The sequence below is a fragment of the Falco punctatus genome (genome assembly GCF_963210335.1).
Source record: "Falco punctatus genome assembly, chromosome: 5".
Lineage (NCBI taxonomy): Eukaryota > Metazoa > Chordata > Aves > Falconiformes > Falconidae > Falco > Falco punctatus.
Window position 1 is genome coordinate 83702223 of NC_137584.1, and position 27077 is coordinate 83729299.

Here is a 27077-nt window from a genome sequence, read left to right on the forward strand (position 1 = left end):
AATGTAATTTTGATGGGAAGAGAGAAGGAAATGTTGAAGGCTAGATCAGAAGAGAGAGCTTTCTACTGTGAATACCTTTGCTCGTTTCTGGAATTAAAAATTACCTGTTTAGGCAGCATGTGAAGTCAAATCTGTGATGATTTTACTGTATAATTTGGTGTGAACATTCCAGAAAAGGGCTGCCTTGTTTTTATTTCCTCTTAAATCATAATCAGTGCTTCATCAGGGACTTCTCTAAGAGTAAACCTGCCTTTACTCTTGGCTAGATTTAAAAACATATACATATATATATATATATTAGCATTCACATGGTGTCCAAAAGCAAACCTGAAGTCTGGCCATTGTGCAATAGTATCTCTTTAGAAGAAAACATTTTCAAATACGTATCAGACTCTTAGAGTCCATATTTCTGAGACTCCTGTGTTTCTACATGAATAATAAAACATCTGTCTTTTTACATTATATACACATGTATGTTCTCTCCCTTTTATCTTTAATAATCCAAAAATTTAAATAGTAAATAATAGTAGACCATTTAAATCTGAAGATCTTTTTCTTTGATCCATGAAAAGTATAACAGAACTGCATAGTATTGAGGTTACATTTTTGGTTATCAAAATCCTCACTTCTAAACATCAAGACTTTTTTTTTTAATAGTTGTATTTCTGCACATTTATGTTATGACTGTCTGTGCTTTTCCTTCTTGGCATTTGTTCTGACTGGAAAAAAGGGAATTCTGTCAGCTCTTTAATGACTGTGACTTGTAATATTTTGCCAACATGCTTTGCAAAGTGATGTTGAAACAAAACTCTTTTTCGCTGAGGAACTGTTAAACTCTGAATTAAAATTCTAGCTAAATTTTTTAGAAAGATCATTATGTGTCTTAGGGAAATCTGCTCCTGAGTAGGACTAGTTTTTCATACCTCATTATTGCCAGAATTTTTTTGTTTGGGATTGCCTTTATTGACAGATGTACAACTAATTTTTCCTCTTGTCTGTGACTCAGGGACACAGAGGACACATTAAGTGCAAAATTTGTGATGTTTTAGTTTGGCAAATACCCAGCAGCAGGGCCTTGCACCATTTGAATTCCTGATAATCTGGAATCTTGTAACCACTGAGGAGGAAAGTATCCTTGAAATAAAAGCTCCTCTGCCAATTGTAATAGAGGGCAGGAGGGCAGACTGATAGCCAGTTTTACAACTCACAGAAGAGATAAGTCACATTGGGAGTTATCGTTGAATAGATCTCAGACATGTAAATAATAATTGGGAATTAGGTGAAATCGTGGTTCTACTATTTTGCCCACCATACAGCAGTGTTTGGAATAGCGGCACACAGATGGAAGTGATTTCTTGTCTTCAGCTGAGATGTCAGAGTTCTTGTGGTGCTGGGGAAAATTATTCTGTCACATGCTTTTTGCATATGCCACTAAGGTTTAAAAGCAAGAACTGCTCATTCTGTGTGTATATCTACCAATAATTCAAAGAACAGATACACAACATGGGATCGCGATAAAGGTTAGACATTTTTCTGGCAGTGTCTGTGTAACGATTGAGTGCCAGAATGGAAGAACGTCAACAGTTGTATTTATTTGCTTTCAAAATATGTTCTGTTTTAGTTGCTGACAAATCATTTTGAAAGATGCTGGAAGTATTATTGTTTGCCAGGTGGATGGGGTAACTTTGGTGCTGCCTCAGAAGAAGAGCTTCATTTATCCAGAAAGTTGTTCTGGGGTATTTTTGATGCTTTATCTCAAAAGGTAATTCATTTTAATATCCATCCACTACTGTAAAAGCCTTACTGTGTAACCTTTCTTCTTTAATCTGTCATTTTTACCCAGCTTTTATCAACATTTAAATCTTCCTGTTACAGCATCTGCTTTAACATAGGTATATAATTTTGTCTGCTCATTAAAATATATATATATATATATAGCTATTGAAGTAATCTTGAGGTGTATCTCTAAAGGTCAGCTACACTTCAGAGCTCTAAAACCAGATTCAAGTGTCTGCAGGTGACTGAAAGCTGCACTTTTCTATTTCACACAGTAGTCTCCCATAAACCAAGACCATAGTCCTTTTCTTAGTAGTCGTAGTTTCATCACCCTCAAATCCATTCTGTGTTGAACAGAAGTTTAATTATACACCTTGGTTGTATTGTTCATTCTGTGAGCAGTTTTAACCAACCTGCTTAAAATATCATGAGTTTTGTTTCAAGTCTAGGTGTTTAGAAATGCTGTGCATATTCCTTTGCTATGTTCTCTTCTTTATTTCATCTGAAAAATGCCTGCTGTTGCTGCCAGTGAAGTGAATACGTCTTCCTTCAGCAAGAGCAAGACTTGATCCTAGCTTTAGCTATAGTGTATAATATGCTTTGGACAGTCACTTTCTTTTAATTTCAGAGCAAAAATTCAGTTTTACACTGAGTAAGAAGGCCATTCTGTGGCTGCTCAGTTTCACGTATAGCTGTACCAGTTTTAGCAGTGAGGTGGGTACCTTCCATGCACTACTCACTTTCTCTCCCCTGTATATTCCACAGAAATATGAACAAGAACTGTTCAAACTGGCTTTGCCTTGTTTGAGCGCAGTTGCAGGGGCCTTACCTCCAGACTACATGGAATCAAATTATGTCAATATGATGGAAAAACAATCTTCAATGGATTCAGATGGGAATTTTAATCCTCAACCTGTTGATACATCAAAGTAAGGACTTATTTTGTTGGAACTAGTTTTTTTGAACACGAATGTGTAAAAGAGGGGGATTGGAGTCTGTTGGGTATGATGTAAACTTACAGCTTTTGTTCTTTTCTTCTAGATAGAATGGAGGCCTTTATGTTTTTAATTTTTATTTATGTATTAATTTTAAATCATATAAAGTGATACATATCCAGTTACATAACTAATTTCTTGATCAGCCTAGAACATTTTTAATACATTTTCATCCTGAAGATGAAACTGTCGAGTTTCATTGTATGTCTGCTGCAAACCACCATGGTTTTAGAAGTAGGAAAAATAGACTAGTCTACATCATCCCTGTCATTAACATGTTCCAAGACACTAATGCCAGTGTATGTGAATGACAATGTACCTGCAGCGAATTATGATAATTGTATGTTCATAGGATCTCTTTCTACTATGAATAATGGGGAACTGGGCAGAAAGATCTTCGTTCTTTCTAGGCAGTCAGACTCTGGCAATGCTCTTTTAAGTACGTTAGCCAGACAAAACATATATTTGAATGGGATTTTTGTGCCCTGGTTTTTGACTACAACCACTACCCCATTCTCCTTTGTATAGAGTAGTCTTACTGCAGTGTGGTTATGCACTATATCTTGAAAAATGTCACTTCTAAGATGTGCTTCGACCGCCTTTGTGAGCTTTCTGTCTGTATTAACATTCAGAACACTGAATGCCACCAGTAGATTGATACCTTGATTACAGCATGCTTATACTTGTATGCACATCAAAATACGGTAGTAAAAGCCGTAATCTAGACTGTAATATATAAATCACATCATTATTAAAATTCATTTTTCTAAGATGTATTTAAGATATATGAAGATTTAACAAGATTTAGTAAGCATATTATACTGTCATTTAGCTAATCGAAGATGGCTTTATATGATGTAATTTCAGAGGAAAATTATCTATAGCCAGAATATATTTGAAAAACTCAGAAAATGTCACTCAACATTACCTAAATCATCAGTCAGCTCATTGTCATAGGAGTCAACAATTCTGTGATGATTCAAGACAAAGAAAGCACTGCTTTTATCAATGTCACTTCCAACTAATCCTATATTGTTTTAACATGCAAATCCTGCATTGCATTGCTCACTAGTCCTAGACCTATTTATTTGAAGCTATAGATAAGACCTTAATGTACCTGTCAACTTACTGCGTTTCTCAAATTATTCAAAGTGTTATACCATTAGTAGAGTTCCCCTCAAAATGCATGGTTCCAAACAATGAAAAGCTGATGACCATGCTGGATGAATATTTTTTGACCTTTGTGTGTGGTTAGGCTCTTGCAAACTGTTACTCTGACATAATGTTTTACATTTTTGCTTTTTCCCCTACTCTGACTGAGATGAAAAAACAGACTTCTGCTCTGCAGTAGATGGCACTGTAGCACTTTTGTTGCCAAAATTCTTAGTCTTAAGAGGAAAGGTTTTGCTATTTCATAAGTTATCAAGAAGCAATTATCCTCTTTCATTTGTAGGAATGCAGATGCAGAAAAAGACTGATATTTGATAAATCATTTTTGGAAGAGGATTCTGTCTGTAGTGCTTGTTTGACAGTTAAGGATAGCTGCTTTTCCTTTACTGCTTACACAACTGTAACTTCTGCATTGTCTTATATACCTGTTTAAGGGCGAGTGTATTTATTTGTGGGTTCTTTTTCTACTTTTAATAAGGATTTTAGTATTTTTGATATTCACTGGATTGTTGTAAAATAAAGCCTTTAGCATATAACTTCGGATTGTTGTAAGTTATGGTGCTTCAAAAATATAATAAAAATTATAGGAATATATAAAGTAGATTACATATTTCAAAAAGGACTGTTAGCACATTTAGTTTATAATAAACATGTGCAATAAGTTACCACTGTGTTTCAGAAACTATGGGTCACAGTTATATCTTTAATCTTAAGAAAATGGATGTTAGTAATAGAAATACATGACAAAAAGCATGAGTGCTTGGTGTCATTATTGATTTTTCCTTGCTCATGTGTGTTGAAGAAGTAAAGTAGCTACAACTGCTGTGATTCTCATTCAGTGGCCATTAAATACCTCAAGCTTTTTCTTGATTTAACTAGGGTTTGGAGCAAACTCTATGTGATGAAACAGAGCATAGTAGGATGCTTTGAATGGATGTGTGCACTACTAATTATTTATTTGAAAGTATTCTTCAAAACAAAAGCATTCACAGTTTAGCGTGTATGTGTTATATAATGGCTATTTTTCTCTTCACTTTCAGCATTACAATCCCTGAAAAGCTAGAATATTTCATTAACAAATATGCAGAACACTCTCACGACAAATGGTCAATGGAAAAGGTAAAATCATATTCCTGTTAAAGCAAAACCAGATTTTTATTTGAATACGTTTCATCTTTAAAATATTTTGCTCTGAACATTATTATTTTTCATAGTGCTACACATCTGTATGTAGGTAAGAAATAAACTCCTTTCTTAAAGTGCATTTGGGGGAAGATTCTGTAAGTGCACATGAGTTTCAAAACAGTGTTTCATCATTTCGTTGGGGTTTTTTTTGTTGACTTTTGATTCAATATACTTGCTAATTGTTTAAGGGTTTTCTTGACTTGAAATTTCAATTATTTCAATTGTTTAAGAAAAACAGCTCTTAGGGTGTCTTACGATTTGTATTCCTTTATTCAATTTGTGTATCCAGTGTTAAAAATATAGTTCCTCAACTATAGCACCATATTTTGCTCTCTATATATATTTAGAAGAAAAATGTAATGAAATGTTAGCTCTGTGAAATTATTAATTTTAAGAAACATAGCATGCTACATAATTTCATTCTGTGTGCATAATACAAGTGTTGGTTAAGAAAACTGAGAATAATAATGGAAAGGAAATTTTAAGAGAACAGCTCTGCAGAAGCATAGCTCAGTTCCTTTGTACTAACAAAATAGTCATGTTCATATTTTTTTTTGCTTTTCCTCATTTTTTCCTTTTTTTATTATTACTGTTTTCAGTTTGCCAATGGATGGACATATGGTGAAACGTATTCTGAATCTGCAAAAGTGCAACCATTAATGAAACAATATAAGTTGCTATCTGAAAAGGTAAGGAATTTCATTCTTGATCCAGGGTGATTGACACATTGCTTCATTCACTGTGAAAATATCACCTTGTGTTTACAGCACTTTTTAAAAAATTATTTAGAGTATGTCAGCTAACATGTGATTGTTGCCTTTCTGAAAATTTCAAAAAGAGATAGAAGGATTTTATTGTACAATAAATAGGCCAGTCGAGCTATTTTTTCTCATGGCCAAATTGATATGGCATAATTTATGGTGAAACTGAAATGTCATATTGCCAGTATATTTTTACGGTAAGGTCATACAGGAATGCTCACTTGTGTAGTGAGGACTTGGGTTTAGGCTTTGCCTGGTCTCTAGCGGAGGGCCATGAAGATGGTTAGAAGGCTGGAGGGCTTGATCAATGAAACCAGGCTAAAGGAACTGGGTTTGTTCAGCTTAAAGAAGAGAAAACTGACGGGAATATAATCTCAATTTCCCAGTACCTAAATGCTAGTTATAGAAAAGATGGATGTATTCTCTTCACAGAGATGCACAGTGACTGGACAAAAGGCAATGGGTGTATGTTGCTTTAGCAGAAATGCTTTCTGGAAATTGTTCTTTTCTTCACAACTTAAAACATTGGTATAGGTTCTCCAGAGAATTGGTGAAATCACCTGCACTGCAAATATTCAAGGCATGACATGGCAAGCCCTAGATATCTTGATAACTGTTGATAGCCCAATTAGGTTAGCTTCTCTGATCTCAACAGAAGGTTGAGTCAGATGATGTCCAGAGGTCCATTCCAACATAGACTATTTTTATGATTCTATTATTATGGCTTTTTTTGTTTTGTGTAGCAGGCAAGACACTGCATTAGTCCTGACAATTACTGTTCAATGTTTGAGTTCATATCTGAGCATGCTATTAATGCAATTATCCCTGTGATCATCAGCTTTCTGCAAGGTCAGAATTTTTCTGCCTGCCTCTGAAATGATAAATAAACTTCTATTAATATCTAATAAGATTTATTTGCTTCTTTGCAGTATCCCTGGGCTGTAAGGGCTGATTTCAGTACATTTCTTTGCACCTCAGTATAACCAAGCAAATACCCAATAGTTATTTTTTGCTCTGTACAGCTACATAAAACCCAAGGTAATTATTGCATCTGCATTCTTCTAGGAGAAAGAAATTTATCGATGGCCAATCAAAGAATCACTAAAAACTATGCTGGCATGGGGATGGCGAATTGAAAGAACACGGGAGGGAGATTCCATGGCACTGTATAATCGGACACGTCGCATATCTCAAACCAGTCAAGTGAGCCATTTTATTAAATCCTTATTTTAAAAATATTTTTTAATAAATTAAAAAAATATGCAAAATATGCTCTACAATCTTTGATTTTACAAGCAGTGAAATAAACCTGTAGGATAAAAATATGTGAGAGTATTTATTCTACAACTCTGGAGGTTTTTTTAGATTTCTAGTCACTGAGGCTGGAACTTTCCCTGTTCCAAAGTAGTACGTTAATAAACATTTTCAGAAAAATCTGAACAAAACCAAAAGGAATATATTTTTTCACTTGATTAAAAGTTAGTTATGTTATTTAGGGGAATTATTTACATCAGTAGGTGCTTACATGTTAGTAGTGAGTATTAATATGATTTGTCTACTATTTTTTTGAATTTGGTGGCTACAAATGCCTTTAAGTGTGTAAAGAAACAAATAAAGGTACACATATAAAATATTTTTATTTCTTTTTTTAAGGAAAAATAATACCAACATCAATGCATCATAAAGTTTATGTTTGTATACAGCCAAAATTCTGAAAATGTGTGTTTTGTTTTTTTTTTTTCTTTTGGAATCTCTTTCCTAAATCAAAATACTCTAAGGACAAAATGGAGAAATATTGGCACTATATTCTCTTCAAGTGCCGTATACTTTGCATTTAAACTGGAGAGGGGAGAAAATCTCTTTCTTTCCCATTCACCCAGATACACATGGAGCCAAACTAATGGGGTAAATAAAATGGAGGGGAAAACCTTTCCCTCTGTTCTCCACACAGCTCTGCAGTATTTGCATGAGTGAGTGGTGATAAGCCTGTGAAAAATGAGTTGAACCTGCCTCTCCACGCGCTGTAAACGCTAGAAAGTGAATATCAAGTGATTTGATTTAACACTTGGGCTAAACTACATGTTATAGTTTGTACACTATAATAGCCTTCCAAGTTTCCTGACTTTTGGGTGTGTATAATACCATCCCCAAAGAATACATTGACAGAGATATTCATATATACTTTAAGCATAAGGAGCTCACTAGAATGAATAGCTTTACAGTTGAAATTCATATTATATCAACATATGAAAACAGCTTTTGTAGCTAAGTCACAGTCTTCCCCTACTATAATGAAATTAACTTTTCTAGAAGAGTTTGATGCCTAAATTATTTCTGTATTTCAGAGTACACTATCATGGTGATACTTATCCTGTGTTTAAAATGTGTTGTGCTGTCATCACACACACACACACACCCCCCCCATAGTATTTTCTGGTGTTCAGCTGAGAAATTTTGGTGTATATTTAATCAGGATCTCCATATAAATATAACAATGCTTGCACCATTTGCTTTAGAAAACAATACTTTATCAGTATTTATTTACTGGGTGCTGCTTCTATGTCCTTTGTGTTATTCTCTATTAAAAATACATGCCTTTTGAAAGGAGGCCTTTGGACAAGGGTACATGGTCATATACATGCTTAGCAAAATATTAGACATAGGATCAAGGTTCTGGACACTGTTCTTCTGAAAGAAGTTGTACCTGTGGGGGACATGTATTTGGTACAGCAGAATCCATAGAGGAAAGCCCAGCAATGCCCCTTTTGTAGCCTTATTTCTTGCATCAGTGGCTTGCTAGCCAGGGAGTCTCCATCATTGTTTATCCTTCTTCAAAACATCTGTGTCAATGTAATGAGCAAACCTGTGACAAATGTAAGCAGTAGCAAGAAAGAATGACAAAATGGTGATATTTTCTGAGTGGGGAGGAGAGACAGAAGGAAAAAAGATATGTGTTTAGTAGAATCTATTCCTACATATAGAAATAGGGTTAAAAAGCCAAATTCAAAGTTTGATTTTTGCTTGAATTCACCTTAAACTGAATTGTCTGAGATTTCATCTGCTGAGAAAAAAATACACACGCTATAGTACAGCCTGATCCACAATGACTTCAAATCTTGAAGAAGTTCAAGTGAAATTTGCATTTGAATAAGTGTGATTTGTATCATGGCTGTCTTGGGGAACAAAATATTTAGACCTTTGCCTAAATCGCACTTAAATTTACCACCCTTAATGTGTTTTCAGTTGCGTTGTATAGGCTCCTTTTGCTCTCTAGAGATAAAGTGACTTTTCCCTTAAGTTCTTTCCTTACTTTAACTGTCTTGTTAATGTTCATGTTTTCATATTGAATGCTTGTGTAACTCCACTGTTTTGCCCCTTTGTCATTCAGATCTCTGTAGATACAGCCCACGGTTACACTCCTCGAGCAATTGACATGAGCAATGTCACCCTCTCCAGAGATTTACATGTAAGTCAAAAACACTTAATATGCCTACCCTTTCTTTACAATTTAATTTTTTATCTTAAACAAATTTGGTGCCTAATGTTTCCTGTCGTTTGGGTCTTTATTTTGGGTTTGGGGTGTTTTTTTGGTCTTTTTTGTCATTACTCTTTGGTACATTTTTAAAGAGAGTTGCTTTAGAAAACGAGGTTCGTGTTAAAAACCTTCAAGGCTCATTTTAGTCCTGGACTGTGTTTTCCCAGCTTTCTTTGCAAACATCTCTCATTTTGAAGAGAATTCTGTTTAGGAGAGCTTGCAGCATCAGCTTTTTTCTATTTATTATTCATTTCTCCACCATCTTCCCAAAAACATGTTATCATTGCTCTTTTTTTTTTTTTAAACTGAAGAAATAAGAATAGGATCTATTGTTACAGTGAATATTATGAGAATACAGAATGAGGAATTTGGGGGTAGGATTTTGACAGATCTATAAGTAGGTTGTTGTTTGGAACAATACTTTTAGTTGATAAACAAATGAAGTTTCTATCTTTAGAAAGTTAGGGTGTTTTTCATGGTGTTTGATGGAGTATAACACTCATTTTTATCGTCTACTAATTTACTGTGAATGTGTTTACAATATAATGTCAGCATATGCTAGATAGTTTAAAGTTAATTAGCATAAGCGTTTGCACCAGTCTAGTGATGGCAACATGGCATTCAAAGCTGGCTACAGAAAACTCCTGGAACAGTGTTACATTTGCCCATACTGAACTCTGTCATAGTGCAAGCAAACAAGTAGCAGCGGTAAAGCTAATTGTACAGTATATAATATACTGTGCTTCTGTTCAAATTCTCACACTGGATTTCCCCTCCTCGACTCCTATCTCGTAGTTTCCAGTTTTATGTTTCTAACTGTTGTAGGTCGCTGACTAGCTTTACAATAATAACCATATGCTGCCAATTAACAATCATATTTGAGTTAAAACTTTCAGTAGATTGCTGATCATTCCAAAGTTAATAAAACTGATAACTGAATAACGCTACTTCTATCATTACACTCTTACGTTAAACTGATGGCACAGCTTCATTATAATGATGTCACTTAACTTTTGTATAGACTCAGTGTAGTTAAAAGTCTGTGCAGACTTTGTTTAATGGTCATGAAACAACTCTTGATGTGAACATCACCATAGTATTATGATGCAGTAAACCAAACCCAGAGAAAAGTAACCATCCTGTCACAAACCACAAAGGAAATGGCATTAGAACTTCTATTACTCCCTTGATTACTCTTTTATGCTCTACCCTCTAACATTTGCCATTAATTTTATCTCCTTTGTAGCCTTCAGCTGTAGAGCAGAGCTGTTTAGCTTTATGATTCACTTCTCCTTAATTATGAAGAGAGGTTGTCTTTGAAACGAGCTTCAAAATCTGTTATTTAAAAGCTAAGCAAATTTAATCAAAATAAAATTTCAGGTGTTAATTGTCCTGATACTGTCATTCAGGAAATATCCAAACATGTTAGGTATTAATAAAATCTGAGTCTTAAAAATGGCCTGTATGTAATTTTGAACTTCTTAATGATTAGTATCACTAAAGTTGTAGTTCAGGGTTGATTATTCAACCTTTTCCTAGATTTCTGGGGAAAATTAGTTGTTTTTGAACAAGTTGTTTGTTTTGGTGGTTGTTTTTTTTTAACTAGTACATAAGAATTGGTGCTATTTAAATGTTTACATCATCTTGTGCATATACTGTGCTAGCAGAGATCATAACTGTGTCTAAAACTCTTAAGTCTGGGAAATACTTCTCATTATGTCCTTAAGTGGTCACCTGGTTACATCCTGGCTCCATGAGTAGCTGGGTCTTCCTCTGAGATCATCTTCGTAGCACCCTGCTTTCCAAGCAAGGAAAACCCAGACTACACTACCTTCTTCAAAGGTCCTAATCTAGATTATCAAAACACCAGGACCGGAGCGTGCATGATAGAAGGCATCTACCATACAGGAGAGATATGTGTAATAATGTATCTACTGGATAAAGTTTTATGAAACAAATTGTTCAATAGACAACCAAGATATGGCTGAAATTTGTTACCTGACTTCATTAGTATTATCCCAAATAAAGAAGTGATATTCAGAAATAGTGGTTACTTAAAACCCTTATTGAAGGTGAGGAGAATATTTCTGTAGGTCCGTGAAAGAAGTGAAAAGTGAAATCTACAGAAAATTCCACCACTGTGTACATCTAGAGGGTATACCATCAGGAGGACAGGCGAGATGGGTTTGAAAATTTGTTTCATGTTGAAATAGTAGTTCCTACTAGTTAGAGACTGGAGAGCTTGTCTGTGTTTTGCTTAGTTTGAGATCTAGCTTCTAGTTTACCAGTCTGAAAGAGCTTGGTTTTTAGAAAGATTTGACTTAAACACTGGAGGAGAATCTAATGCTGAACAAAAACCAGTGACTACGTATGTAGACTCCCTGGAAACATAGTTGTTGTTTTTAACAGTGTGCTTACACCTATGAGCATTCACCTCAAGCAGGCTGTTTCCATGGGGTTATAGTCAGTGTGCCACAGCCAGCAGGAACAATCTTGATTCAGTCCTCTGGCTTGCTGCTCTTTTTTTCCCCTTACCAGGGCCTTCAGGAGGTTCTTGCTGGCATTGTTTTGAGAGTCAAGTCCCCATCTGACACCCCAGTGCTCTATCCAGACTATACTCCTCTTTGTGGTTCCTCCTTTTGTGTATTAACAGTTTTCTCTTGAGCACCAGGTTCCTAATTCCTATGCATATCCTACCCAAATTCTATATTGTAATTTTTCAATAGAATCTCTTGTTTTCAGTGAACCATTACAATGTAATTGAAGTATTGAACCTCCCAGAGAACACAACTGGTTATTTAATATCAACCAGAAAATTGTCCTTCTTGGGGGTTAACCATTACAATATGTATCACTAAGCTCTCTGTTTTCCTAAGGCTATGGCTGAGATGATGGCTGAAAACTACCATAACATATGGGCAAAGAAAAAGAAAATGGAGCTTGAAGCAAAAGGTAATATCAACTATAAGTACTGACAGTATTTAAGTTTTCTGTGATTAGCTCAAGTCATGTATTTGAGAAAAGAGACTGGGAGGGAGAAAGAAAAAGGAACAACAAATTTTAACTGACAAAGAACAAATAACAAAGTATCTATTCATAATTAAATATTTTGTGATTTTTAGTGCCTGGAAGTTTTTTATAGTACTGAGTGTAACAGTTTCTGTTGAAGTAGTTTACCAATTCAAATACATCAAAGGAAGAGAAGTGAAAGCTTGTAAATAAATTTAAGCTTACATTACTACATTTTCCTTCTAGCATTAATCTTTCTGGCTATTGCCCGGTGGACTCTCATTTAATTTTAATTACTTCTTTTACTGCAGGTAGATCTAAAAGGGTGTTTACTAAGAATTCTGTGTATCATGTATTGAATTGACAAGTGGATAAACCTAGAGCAGATTCTTGAGTCCACGTAAAAATTGCATGTGCTCCATGATCTTTACTTACCAAAATAACAATTTTTTCATGTGAAACTTACTAGTTTTCCTCTGTGTTAAACTAATTTATTTCTGTTAAACCTAAAATATTTTTTTCTGCAGATAACCTTATATTTGCACATGGAGGAAACAATATTTGGAGAAGGAGCAAGTTCTCATTTGTAAATGACTGAAACTAGGGTTTTGCCTTATCTGAAGGTGTTGAGTCTAACTGTATGCACCAAACTTGGCCTTTAACAGTTTTTTAATTGTATGTTTGGGGTTTTTATTAGTTGTAAACTTTTAGCAAAGTTGCAATAGTTAAGGTTTTATGAGAAAGTAAAATTCCACCTGGAAGTGCCTTTGATAAATCACCATGAATTTCCATGCCTTTAATTATGTTTCCCCTTAATACAGCTTTTAATATTTATAGCCTTTTTTAAAAAGAGCTTTCTTCAGGATAAGTAGCCACAGGATGGGCTAAATCTGGGAAATTGTAGGCTATGGGAAGACTTGATATTTAAATGGATCTACTATATTTGGCAGCTTTGGAAGCAGATGTTTGCCTCTGAGCAGCACTTCAGTGGGAACACTGTATAGTACTTGTAGTGTGCGAAGGAGCATAGTACCAACGAAGGCTAGAGGCAGCTATGGCGAGCGAAGGAGAGGTTCTCATGGACAGTTTCTTCATGTGAAAAGCAGATGTTTTTGTCAGCTGAGTAAAACCTGGCACTCGAGTGTGGGGTTTTTTCTCCACTATATACATATACATATATGGCAGTCTCAAACTACTTTTTTTTATATATATATCTCTATACATGTGTGAAGAACAGAACATTAATGCAGACTTCAGATACTAAGCCACCTGAAGGTTGCAAGTGTCACTCCCCTTCATTGAACACTTTGTGTGTATTAATTGTAATTGAAACATCTATTATAGTCTTAATGACTTCCTTAGGTAGGACATATATGCTTACTATCCTTATATGAGTTTTTGCATGTCTGTCTGCAGCTGTGATAAGGTGGAGTTAGATCACATTTGTGACCCAATGAAAAACCCAAATCATCCAATTTTAAAGGCTGTACTTCCTAAAAAAATGCAAACCAATCAACCAAACAAAAAACCCATCAAACTTGCCCACTAGATTACCATATTGCGTGTATCTAAACAGATTCAGGCAGGAAAATTTTAGAATACGTGGCTTATAAAATCACCTAAGGATATGTGTCCAGTATTTTCTAGACCGAATTTGTTCCTTTTTTAAGAATATTATTTCTAGACGCTTGCTGTAGTATTTTTTCTGATATAAGTGTTATCATTACCCATACAATTTCCTGGGGTTTTGTAGCAGTTATAATAGGAATATATTGTGTTCCACTATACAATGGTGATTGTAGAAGGTGAAATCCTAAGAATGTTGCTTTTTTGCAGATATTTATCTTAATAATAGCAGCTTTATTTTCCTGCCAAATTAACTATATACGTTCAGAGAGGTATCGATACATCAGCTATTTGTAAGCAATACAAATGCAGTTTATTCTGTTTACCTCTCTGTTTTGGCAACATCTTTTTGATCAGATTGGACAGTTGTCTGAACCACATTTGAATAATGAACTCTATTTTCCTGTCTTTAATTTATTACTATAAAGTAGAACTGTATCGCTTTCATAGATTTTTAGATATGCCTATATCTTGCTAAACTGCATGATCCATTTTTGCTGTCACCAGAATGTTAAAAGCAGGACTCTGTATGTGTTTATATCTTTGTTTATGTTTTGGTTTTTTTAAAATATAACTTTGTGGGGTTTATTGAAATATTTTCAGTTTCATTAAGTGAAGTTGTAATTATAATACACATTCATAAATTAAGCACTTTTTTCTTCTCTAAGACATTTTTGCAGTAGGTTCAACCTGGTGCTTGCAGCAACTGATTGTTAGAAATGTGTATGCAGCCATGTCTGAAGCTTCTATCTGAATATTTTTTAGGTTTGTGTAAAGAAACAGAAAATTGCATTGTTATTTCAGACCAGATTTTGCTGTAACGGGCTATGTATTATTATGACAGTGCTTTTACATACTGGTACTTACCATGTCAACAGATAAGCCTGTAACTGCTTTTAATTCTCTTGATGTTCCATAGTAGGAGGAGGCAACCATCCTCTTCTTGTCCCTTATGATACACTCACAGCCAAAGAAAAAGCCAAGGACAGAGAAAAAGCACAGGATATTCTGAAATTTCTACAGATTAATGGATATGTTGTCTCCAGGTAATCGTCTGTTCAGTATTAGTTACATGGATGGTTTCTAATACTACTCAGTAGCCTCTTTTTTTTTTTTTTTTTTTTTTTTTAATAAAATTAAAAAATTGTGGTCAATTTTAGGTTTCAGTACCTGCAAGTAAGTATGAGGTCCTTCATATAGAACTTTGTGAGGAAGAAATGGATTGTGGAGTTAGCAGGGCTTTTGGAGGACACAAGCAGAATTTTCCAGAATCCTCTGCATCTTCTGCCTCTCTTCTCAACATCGTAGCATGCTTTTTCTTTCTGTTGTGTCTCCATACATCCAACTGTTAGTAAACTTGGTAATTTTCTACAAGTGATAGAATTATAGGTCAGGCATTTGCACCTCTGTAGGAATTTCTAGGGAATTGCTTTGATAAGACAGTTTTATTTCTAAAATCTACTACTCATTTCTTTCAACTCAGTTAATATCTAGTGCTATTAAAATGTTTCAAAAGTGAAGTTTTTAAAAACTTTTTTTGAAACAATTCACAGTGTAAATGTAAAAACAGTGAATAAATTTAGTACTCAACAGAAAATCTGTCATTCAGTATGTATACGTGCTTTTCTCTGCAGAATAATGTGAATAATTCCTTGCGGTTTTAATATGACATATTTACCTACTAAGTGCAGCGTGAATAAAATCTTAATTAAATCGGAAGCTTTTCTGCCTCATCAGCATAGCTTAAAAAATATGCATCACTAGGAAAGGTTGAAAGCATATCTGGATTTGTATGACTTGAAGATTAGGAAGTGAATGAAACAGTCACAGAGATGGATTTAAGTAATCATTGTGAATTAATTAACCTAGCACATCTAGTTTAAATCTGCCTCCTTCTTTTCTTTTATAGCAGAGATGAAATTCAACCCATTTATAGAGTCCCACAGTTAATCCAATAATTCCAGGTAAAATCTTTTAGGGTAGCTGGAATAATTCAATTTACTTCCCTTCAGTGGAGCAGGATGTACAAAGAAGGATGTCAGCCAGCAAAGGTTTCTTTCTCATCCCCTCTCAAAATGACAAGACTGTCAGCTGTACTCAGGGTTACATGTTTCTTTTTGACAAATCCTTTTTATTTCTGTCTAACTGAAATACTAGTGAAAGTGGCTTTTGATCTTTGGAGGAGTGGAAGGCTAAGAGGGATGGTAAGGTAATCGTTGACTTGGACACACCTGTTATCAAGTAGATAGTTTCTGCCATATCTGCATCCTCCTGTGTTAGTCAAATGCAGGCCTTTCTCTCAAGTTCAACTCCATGTGTCTGCTGCTCCCGTGACCCCTGCACTGTCTAAACAAACAAGCATCTGATTCGTGTTTGATTTTGGTCCACTTACCACTTTCTGCCACATATGCCTTGCATACATTTTTTTGTAGTCTTCTCTTTGACAGTGACCATTCTAGTCTAGTGCACCCTCATGCAGACTGGGTTCAGGGAAGATACAAACGCCCCCTGCCAAGCACATGGCCTGTGACCCACAGTCCCACACCAGCTGCACTTGCCTTGCTGACACTGTGCCCCCCCCCCCCCCCCCCCCCCCCTTCCTTAGCTGTTTTTTGGGACTTAGCTGGTTTTGGCTGGCAACTGGGACTCCCACTTGCTCCAGTTGCAGACACCCCAGCCCAGGGGTGCCTTACCCCCCCCCCCCACCCCGACTCCAATTGCTAACACCAGATCCACTCACACCAGTCCCTGCCAGTTAGCTGGCACTCTGGGCTCAAAGTCTGTAGGACCCATAAGGATGTTCCCAAAAGCTATGGCCTCTCCAACTACTGATGCTGAGACCCTCATTCACTCCTGTGGGTGGCACCACAGGCCTGGGGGAACCTACATCCCAAGTCTGACTCCGGTTGCTGGCCCAGTATCCACTCATGCTGGTCTTGCCAGTAGCTGGCACTTACTCCTTACAGCACACAGATACTTGTGGGATAATAAGTAATATTGCACAAAGAGATAGTTAAGAAAAGGTGTAATAAGAAGATAGGACAGACTTCAGTGATGAGGTGTATGGTTCAGTCAGACAGCTGGATTGACAGGCCATGGTTTACATGTGGCTGGCCTCTTATATACCACTTTTTGTCTTTTCTCCCCTTTGTTCTTCCTTGATCCTCCTCCCCTGCACACTCTTCATGTTTCTGTAGTTCCACTGACCTGCCTCAAATATTCCACATCCTCGTATTCTTCATGTCCCCTCCTCTTAAGAGTTAAAAAATCCAGGTAGCCCTCTCCTTTGTGTCTAAAGTTTCTTAATGGCCCGTTAATAGTTAATTTGTAGCTGGAGACTTTCTGCCTCCAGCATTGTCTGCTTTATCCCTTGTCTACCAGGTTTTTGTTTCTGTGTGTTCCTGTTTATGGCTGCCCTTTTATCACCCCCTTATCACCCTGAGAAGGTCCTATTGTACCCTTGCAATTGTCAGATGACAAAGATGTTTTAGTTCCATAATCCCTTTTTCTGAAGCTGAACCTCACCATCATCAATGGTCTCATTTCAAACAGAAATCCGCACTACACAGGCGGTTATATTCAGTAGGTATACTTTTAAAACTTGCAAAATAACTAAAGTACCTGGTGCCTCTGACAGTGGGGTGACTGACACCCTTGCTGGTTAAGCATAGCTTCTTCATGTGCCATCATTAAAGTCCTGACCCTACAGAGTCAAGGCTTATGTCTTTGCCGACTTGTTGCTAGCAGACGTCAGCCCACAACGTGGAACCCCTCTCTGCAGATTCATGCTTGCTGAAAGAAGTTTTTAATATCAGACTAGTAACTATGATGGAACATACTGGAAAAGGTAAACTGCAGTTCCATCGCTTTGGTTTGGTTTTCCCCTGATATTTCACGAGTGCTACATAGTGTTTACATTACAAACAGACTTCTGGGGAAAAGTCATGACAGTGGAGACTAGATTTACTTCTGGTTTGATGGTTTAAATCAAAATACTTTGGCAGTTTCAAAACTCCTTCACCTAAGAATCAATTCCTGGCAGGAAACAAGACAGCAATGGCTTACAAGTAAGGGGAAGAAATTACAGTGATACTGGATTAATTTGATTGACTAGCCTAATTTTTCTGAATCTTCTTCTATAACCTTGGGAAATCTGAATTGCATTTTACAAGTTGCTCATAACCTAAATAAGCATGAGTACTGTTTACTTCAAACACAGAGCAATTCTTATGTTAATAAGCAGTTAATCATTACTAGAGAAAATGGCATCAGGCAACATGGAGAAGTAAGACTGCTCTGAATCCTTCTGTAGGTGTGAAAATTGACTTGCTTCTTTTTACAGAGGACTTAAGGACCTGGAATTAGACACACCTTCCATTGAGAAACGCTTTGCCTACAGTTTTCTTCAGCAGCTTATAAGATATGTGGATGAAGCTCATCAGTACATTCTGGAGTTTGGTATAGTACTCCTTGTGCATTTTGTTAATATCAAACCTCTTAGTTAATAATTCTTATAAAAACGACTAGAAAAATTTTTACAAAGACATATTCTTGGACTAGGAGTTTTTCTTCTAGTTTCTTCTACTTGATGAAGATAATGAATTTTGGAAAGTTATGTAGTCCACATATTCATTCTGGTTTCCCATATTCATTCCAATTTCTCTTATTAATTCATCATTTGAAAAGTGTTCAGGCAAAATTTATGACTTCCATTCCTTGAAAAAGAAAACTAGCTGCTTCCTTGAATTTATGCACAGATCTCTCACATGTGCACATTAACATTTACTATTCACTTGTAATCTCTTTTTCACAGAGCAAATTAAATCAGTCATTTGTACCATTTTAAAATTTTCTCTGGAGGAGGAAGTCGAGTAGAGAAACTTCAACAGACTCCCACAATGGGAATGTTCTTTCACAAATACCCAGACTGTGTCTTGTCAACAGTGCTGTGAAGGCAAGGATTTAAATTGGTCGGCTTTTTTTTTAAAATTAAAAAAAAGTTTGGTAACACAAGTCAGCTTCTTACATGCGCAGTAAAAGCCAAAAGACTTGGCCAGGTGCAGCTTCTGTATGACCATGGAAGTTGCAATGTCACATAACATATACTGTGCCTCATGTCAAGACATAGATGCTGTAATTGACAGTGTTAATGGTAGCAACAGCATGGAAATTGAAAAAAATCAATGCTTTTCCAAAAGGCTATCTAGTTTTAAAGTGGAAATTATGAAATTTATGCATTATTATGTGTCATGGTTACAGTAGCAAAAGTCTGGCCTTGATAACTCAATGGGTTACTACTTCTGCTAATGTCTGATCATGATAGCTTCATTCTACTTAAATTTGGCATAACTGCAAGGATGATTATGAATAAATGCTCAAATGTTAGAAACACCGGTGGAACAAGTACCATTCGTGTCCCTCAATGGATTAGTAAAAAAAAAAAAAGATTATAAATAAAGGATAAATAATCTGGGAGCTATAGAAGGTTATGTCTGTAAAGAATATTTGAATTTTATAGTAATGGAAGAACTGAAGCAGTTTTAATTTTAGTTTGGTAGTTCTAACCATTAATTTCGTTCTTGAGACAAAGTCCCCAAATAAGTATTAAAAATTTGGTTTATAATGTTTCTCCTGGGAATGACTGGAGAAAGGTGTTCCATTAGAATCTGAGTTCAGGTTCCCAAATTGTCAGCAATAACTAGAAGAATACGAACATAGGACCATATTTTCATGTCACAAAAATATCCATATATCTTTGGACTATGAGGTGTCAACACTTTTATGAAGATTTGGACAAATATTCTTTACACATTTTATTTGCTGTAACTTCTCATGAGGTAGTCATAAAATGCCACTCTAACTAGTCTGTATACTGTTTGTGGTATCTTAAATCTATATCTAAACCAACCAGTATTATTTGATTATAGTGTATGCTTTCTAAGAAAAATGCACAGTAGACTGTAACTAGGATATGTGACAGGGAGCTTAATTTTCTTCTCTCTGCAGATGGTGGCAGCAGAGGCAAAGGAGAGCACTTCCCATATGAACAAGAAATCAAGTTTTTTGCCAAAGTACAGTATATCTTTATTTACTCTTTGTCAACATTGTAAGTAGTTGAGGCGAGAAAATATTTGTTAGTAAACATGATTATTGTTATAGTTGAACTATTCTGTGTTAAATTATTTTTATTCTTAAAATGGATAGTAATAAAAATAGCTTGAAAACACTATTTTGAAGTATAATTGAAATATAGATATGAAAATATTAGAGGACTATATTCTTATTTTCATTATTTCCTTGCTCCATGATATGCAACTATTGATATGATGCTATTCATAACCTCCCTGCATTTTCTGTTTACTGTTTTAGTCTAACTTTGAAGATTTTTCTCTTTTACAATCTTCAGACAGATAAATCTGAGCACTAATTATTGGAATTAACACAGCTGTGTAACTGTCAGTGTCACCTTCCTTATTTCTTTCCTTGTTTTAAAACGATGCTGATGTTTCCATCACGGAATCCCAGAATGTTTGAGGGTGCAAGGGCCCTGTGGAGGTCATCTAGTCTAACTTAACTGCTTGAGGGGTATCGCCTAGAGCAGGTTGCCAAGAGCCATGTCCAGATGGTTTTTGAGTATCTCCAAGGGTGGAGACTCTGCAACATCTGTGGGCAACCTGTCACCCTCACAGTAAAAAGTCTTTCCTGGTAGTCAGAGGGAACCTGCTGTGTTTCAGTTTGTGCCCATGGACTTTGGTCCTGTCACGGTGCACAACTGAAAAGAGGCTGGCTCCATCTTCTTTGTACCCTTCCTTCAGATATTTATACACATTGATGAGATCCACCCTGAGCCTTCTCCAGGCTAAAGAGTCCCAGCTCCCTCAATCTCTCCTCATTTGAATGATCCTCTAGCTCCTTATCATCTTTGTGGCCCTCCACTGGCCTATTTCTCTGATATGTCCTATGTCCCTGTATCTCTTGTACTGGGGAGCTCAGAACCAGACACAGCACTTATATGGCTTCACCAGTGCTGAGTAGACAGGAAGACTCACCGCCCTGGACCTGCTGACAATGCTGTGTCTAATGCAACACGCGATGCTGTTGGCCACCTTTGCAGTGAGGGTGCATTGTTGGTTCATGGTCAGTTTGCTGTCCACTGGTACCTCCTGGTCCTTCTCTGCCAAGCTGCTTTCCAGCTGGTCAGCCCTCAGCGTGTACTGGTACCTGGGGTTATTCCTCCCCATGTGCAGGACTTTGCCCTTCCCCTTGCTGAAAGTCATGAGATTCCTGCCAGCCCAATTCTCCTTTTCGTGTCAAAAGTTTTTACACGTTATAAAGTGAAGAAACTCTGCTTATGCCATTCCTATGTAAAAACTTGTACAGTGTTTCAAAGTGCCTTTTAAATTCATTAGGGAATAAGCAAAGACAGCTGTCTGCAGCATTTTCTAACCCTGATATCCTTGCAGTAAATTGTAATCTTGATACCGTAAAGTACTTCCATGTGGTACTATTTCCCAAGGTCATTGACTCAGAAGCTGGCATTCCGCCTTCTTTTGAACCATGCTCCAAAAAGGAAGCAATTTCAAATTTTCTTACTGCCTGTTTATTTTGTATCTCCCGGCTGATACCTGCAGTGGGCACTGAGTAATGGTCACCACATGAAGTAAACAGGAAAACTTCTGTGGACAATACCTTAATGAGTGACGATGTTTTGGGAATTTTGTTTGATAGTATCTAGAATTAAGTCCTGTTAGTGTGTTGACAGTTGTAGGTGATTTTTTTTTTAACCTACATTAAAAGGCGTTACCAGCGATAGTTGTGCCTGGGTATGTGGTACTAGACAAATCTTAAATTATGAGATAAAATGAAATTATACTTTCTGCCTTATAGTTCTCCTAAACCCCCCACAGATTAAGTCACAAAGATAATGTACAATTTTTTTCTGCTGCCTTTCCTCATGACGTTTTAAGTGCCTGGAATACTAAATAAATTAAAAGAGGGATAGGTGTTAAAGAAGAAAATAGATTTTAAAACAGAAGACTTATTTCAAATCTCCTCTTTAGTTGTGACTTACGAAGTAGTAATACAGAACACGGTAAAGGTCTGAGATAACCACTTCTTTCTCATGTAATTTCAGGTTGTGCTCCCTTTGATCGATCAGTATTTTAAAAATCATCGCCTGTATTTCTTATCTGCAGCAAGTAGGCCTCTCAGCAGTGGAGGCCATGCCTCTAATAAAGAGAAAGAAATGGTGACAAGGTAAAACCTAAAATAATATTAATCTGTATGCATATGTATGCTTGTCTTTAAACAGCAGCAGTTGATTGTAGGAAAGTGAGAAGTGGGAGGCAGAGAAATATCTTGATGAACATGAAAGCTAAACTTTTTTCGCTTTCCTATTAGGAAAATTCATGTATAAATGAAGAGTACAACGTTACGATTATATGCTGTTTTAAAGGTAGTGGTGATGATTTTGGCATGCAGGGAACTTCAGTTTAGCATTATGCACAACAATACATCAGTTGCACAGTCTGTGGCACAGGCTGTACAATTGTGTATCAGTTTTCACTGTTGGAAATAGGTATGTATTGAAGTCATTATTCCTGCAAAATCTTGTGGTAGATTTAAACCCAAACTTATTTATAATGGAGCTTCAGTATCATTATTACTCTCCACCATAAAAAGTAAACACGAGACAGTTGCATTCTTTCTGCTCTTTGGTTTTCTAAATAATAGTAACAGGAGTAATATGACAGAAATATCCACTTGATCCTTTCTCTGAAGTTATCCATTTTTGAGACCATCTCTCTGAGATACTTTTTCACTTAATTTCACTTCTGATTGAATTGAAATCCATGTTTCCCGTTTAGTAAGGTGGTCTACAAGCTTCCCACAGGACCTACTGCATACCTGTAATGTGCAGGTATGGTGGTTGCCTCCTTGGCTGTTACTGGGTCCTGAGCCATGCAAAACTGAACTGCTGTCCTTTGAGGCTGACAGGCAATTGGTGGTCATACAGACATGTGGGGTTTGCAAGACTGTGTGAATACTGAGTGAAGTTTCTGGCAACAATAATAAGCATAAGTAAGTAATGGCTGTCTCAACCTTGTGTCATCTCATGGACTAATTTAATCTGGCAGTTTGGCTGAATGGCATTCTTCAGAGAATTAAAAAAAACTCAAAATGCATGCATCTAGATAAAAACAGCACTCTATGAGCTGCTGTTTTTCTGCCTGTAATGTCCTGGATAATAATAATTTCCCAGTTTTTAAGTCATACCAATAAACCCCATACTTCTGAAATATGTCAGACATGGATATATCAGCATGCCTGCTGCCTAGATTCAGGATTTTTGCACATATGCTGTCTAGCTGTGTGAGATTCCTGAATGTGTACACCAGCAAAAGGATCAGAGCTGCTGCTGTACTTAATTGAGTTACCTGCCATCCAGAAGTGCCAGCCAAAGAGAAGAAAACACATACGGGGAAACCTTGGATGCATGATAGCTATAACCAGTGCTATTGAGCAGTTTATTTCTTACCAAGATGCAGAGATTATTGAAACTAATTATATGTTCCATTTCCTGAGGGGTTGTTTTGGTCCATTTTATATAGATTCCCAACATTTGTTTTGTGTTGTTTTGTTTTGCTTCCCCCCCCCCTCCCCAGCTTCCCCCCGCATTGTAGGGAGTTTGCCAAAGCTGAGTTTTGGATTTTCTGTTGAGTTTTTCTTTTAGTTTTGTTTGAATGCAACTCATGTGTAGGATTTTCTTCAAGCTAAAAGCAGTTACTGGCTGCCTTCTTTTTCCATGAAGACAAGCCTGCATTCATTAAGCTACGGAAGAATATAATTTTGGGTATTGACAATGCAGTGACAGTGTCAACAAATGCAATAATAATTCCATGTTCAGCAAATACATTAAATCCAGATCTCTTTTGTGGGCAAATACAGGTCAGACCTCTTCCTGAAATATGGTGGCATTATATTACATCTTTACTTGTAACCAGCCCTCTTCAGGATTGGAGTTACTGCATTTCTCATCTATTAGACCATCTTACAAGTCTTTGTACTACTGGAGTTGTATAAAATTAGTTCTGGACATGAATTTAAGTACTGGCCGTTTGGACATTTCAACTTATGTATTTCTTTAACCTAAACTAATTAAACTGGAGATAATAGGTTCGGTCTGACGGTGAAAACATAGCATCTGCTGAATGCTAAAGTCAGTTGAGTAACACTTGTATGTTAGAAAATAAAATGGATTGTGAGCTATTTAATGTCTTTGTTAGAATGGACGCAAGATTTATATGATGCTGCCATGCTTCTGTATGCCTTTTCCTGTTGGACTGGGTGAACCAGGATCCTCATAAAAGAATATACAGTATATGTCTGCCTCATGGAATAAAAAGTGAACAGACATCCCTGAACATGCACCAACCAGACTCATTTCTAAAACAGAGCAGTTGCTGTTGCTATAGTGGATCACTGTGCACTGGCTAATTACCTGGATTCAATACCACATTAACCTGGCTGTTCTGATTCTGGACATAAATAGTTCCATTTGGCACCATGCCTTTGTCTGTCAATGGAACAACATGTTCAGATCTCATCCATAATCTGCAGACATGCTTATGGAGTCTTGTGCTTTTAAATCAGAGGTTGATAAATAGCCTATGTGCTTAATAATTAAATAGCTTAATAAAATGGCATGATATTGTTCATGTCATTTATAGCAGAATATGCAGCATAAAAAAAATAACACTGCAACTGATGTTGCTCTTGGTGAAAATTCTCAGATGGAACTGGATCATGAAGACTGAGCTAACCCCTCCTGAATCTGGAGGCCAGTTCAGTTTGGGTAGGGCCATGTGCTCCTGCTTCTATGAATTAACAGAAAACTTCATTCTTCATTCTTCTGAATGGGGCACTGCTCATCAGCACAGGAAGTAATTCAAATGTGAAATTAAATCATTGATCATATCCATTCTTGTTGGGTTTTTACCGTGTAAGAGGGTATTTCTTATGTTAAGTGTGTTTAAAAAGCAATGTATTTGAAAAAAAAATCTGTGTTCAAGATGGCAAGATGCAAATTGGACTAGTTAAACATTTGCTATCAAACACTTCAATTAATATGATTTCCTTACATTTTGTTTTCAAATTGTCAGTGGTATCCTGAATAGCACACTGACCACATTTTACTTCTTAGAGCTTTGATGGTTATTTCCTTGTGGGTTATCATATAGGACGCTTTTATATTAATTAGCTTTGCTTTTAATTTTCTTTTGTTTCTTTAATTATAATATGTGCTTATTTAACCATGTTTGTTAAGGATATGCACTTAAAACCTCTTTCTTTAGTACTCTGTCCCACATTCTGCTCAGATAATTGATTCTTTCTGCGTGACATCATGTTGCTTTTCCTGCTCATATATCAGCTGTTATTTTTTCTTTCTCCCCCTCCCCCCCTTATTTTTTTTTTTTTTTCTTTTCCCTTCTCTTCTCTTTTATTTTTCTTTTGTCTTCAGCCTGTTCTGCAAACTTGGAGTTCTTGTCAGGCATAGGATTTCACTGTTTGGTAAGGAGACCCTTGACAAATACTAGCATGGCCATCACTTGGTTTTCTTTGCCATTTTTGCATTGTGTTACGTGCTGCTTTGTTGCATGCTGCATGGCTGCATGGCTGAAATGCATGGTCTTCACAGACCACTAATCATTTAGGCTGGTAGATCACAGAATTTAGATTGAATAAAAAAGCTTTTGTAGTTACCCGTTTGTTTTTTTTTTTGTTTGGTTTTCCATGTGTCTTAACTAATATCTGGATTTCATTATCCTACCAAAGAATTCTGCTGAGTCAATTATAATTACTAATTTGTAATTTGATTCTAAATCGTTCAGGCAAAACAGACCATTGGAACTGCACATTTGTATTGGAAAGTTATTAAGGAAAATTTGTAGTGGGCTGAAATGCTTAGTTATGTTCTGTGGAATTCTTAAATATTCCCAGATGTGCTTGACTCCACATACGCATGTATACTATCTTCTGGTATAATCTAGCAGGAGCTCGGTGTTTGTCTTATGCCATGTGAAAATCACTTAATTGAAGTCAATTTGAAGTCTCTATCAGGTGTATACATTATATGTAATGTGTGGCACAGTCATTTTCTCTGCAGTTTTATTCATGCCAGGATGATAGGATAGTTGAAATAGTACGTCCTATACATATATAGCTTCTATAATGGATGCATTGCAAACTTCAGCATCCATGAACATACCTAATTGGCTAATTATCTAGCAAAATAGGATTTGATTAAGATAACATGCATCTAACTTAATTCCTGCATATTTCGTTCCATTTGAAGGGAAGGAACTCGCATGCTGCACCAGTGTGGTGTTTAAAAAGGTTACAGACCGTTATGAAAACCTTTAAATTGAAAAGAAAGATCAGAAGTTATTTTTGGGATATAGCTTTTAAATATGCTTTGGGATGAGCTGAGTGGATTTGCCTGTAAAGTCAAAAGATCATAGGAGGAACGGAGTTATTTCTGCAGCTATGTGACATTGTTGCAGCTTTTTCTGAAGGGTGGAGTATGTCACAAATTTACACATAAGCTCTGGTTTATACCCTAGGTTGTTTCTTCAAAGAGTGAACTAGCTCAGGTATACTATTAAAATTTTGAAAATTTTATTTTTTATTGTGTGAAATTGTTTTTCTGACTTTTTCTTCTAAAAGGAGTAACAGTTAAAGTTAAAAATCTAAGTCAAGGTAACTTTCTTCAGTACTAAAGAAAAGATCTTTTCTATTCCACATCTCAGCTTGCTTATTTCTTGTGGTTTGGCTTGGTTCAAGAGATAGAAGGAGATAGGTCAGATGGGATCGGATGAGTGTTCACCATGGCTACAGTTTGGTTTTTGACTCTTTTCCTAGTGTACAGTAACTAACAGAATACAAAATCTTTATACCAACACAGAAGTGTACTGTAGCTTTTCCATGAGCTACGACAAGGTCACCATAAGACTCTGGAGC

General features: G+C 36.2%; 1 protein-coding gene across 2 annotated transcripts in view; it reads left to right on the top strand.

The window, feature by feature from the left end:
• RYR2 (ryanodine receptor 2) overlaps positions 1–27077 on the top strand; it is a 455638-nt gene that overhangs the window by 311303 nt on the left and 117258 nt on the right. Inside the window, exons 52-63 of one of the 2 annotated variants that reach the window (XM_080389100.1) lie at positions 1622–1762; positions 2542–2705; positions 4982–5060; positions 5726–5815; positions 6953–7090; positions 9276–9353; positions 12299–12374; positions 14980–15103; positions 18400–18515; positions 20064–20128; positions 22192–22313; positions 25579–25628. In XM_080389100.1, coding sequence (XP_080245226.1) covers positions 1622–1762; positions 2542–2705; positions 4982–5060; positions 5726–5815; positions 6953–7090; positions 9276–9353; positions 12299–12374; positions 14980–15103; positions 18400–18515; positions 20064–20128; positions 22192–22313; positions 25579–25628 — 1243 coding nt within the window. Of the gene's footprint in view, positions 1–1621; positions 1763–2541; positions 2706–4981; positions 5061–5725; positions 5816–6952; positions 7091–9275; positions 9354–12298; positions 12375–14976; positions 15104–18399; positions 18516–20063; positions 20129–22191; positions 22314–25578; positions 25629–27077 lie in introns of both variants that reach the window. The other variant, XM_080389099.1, reaches the window with a different exon arrangement.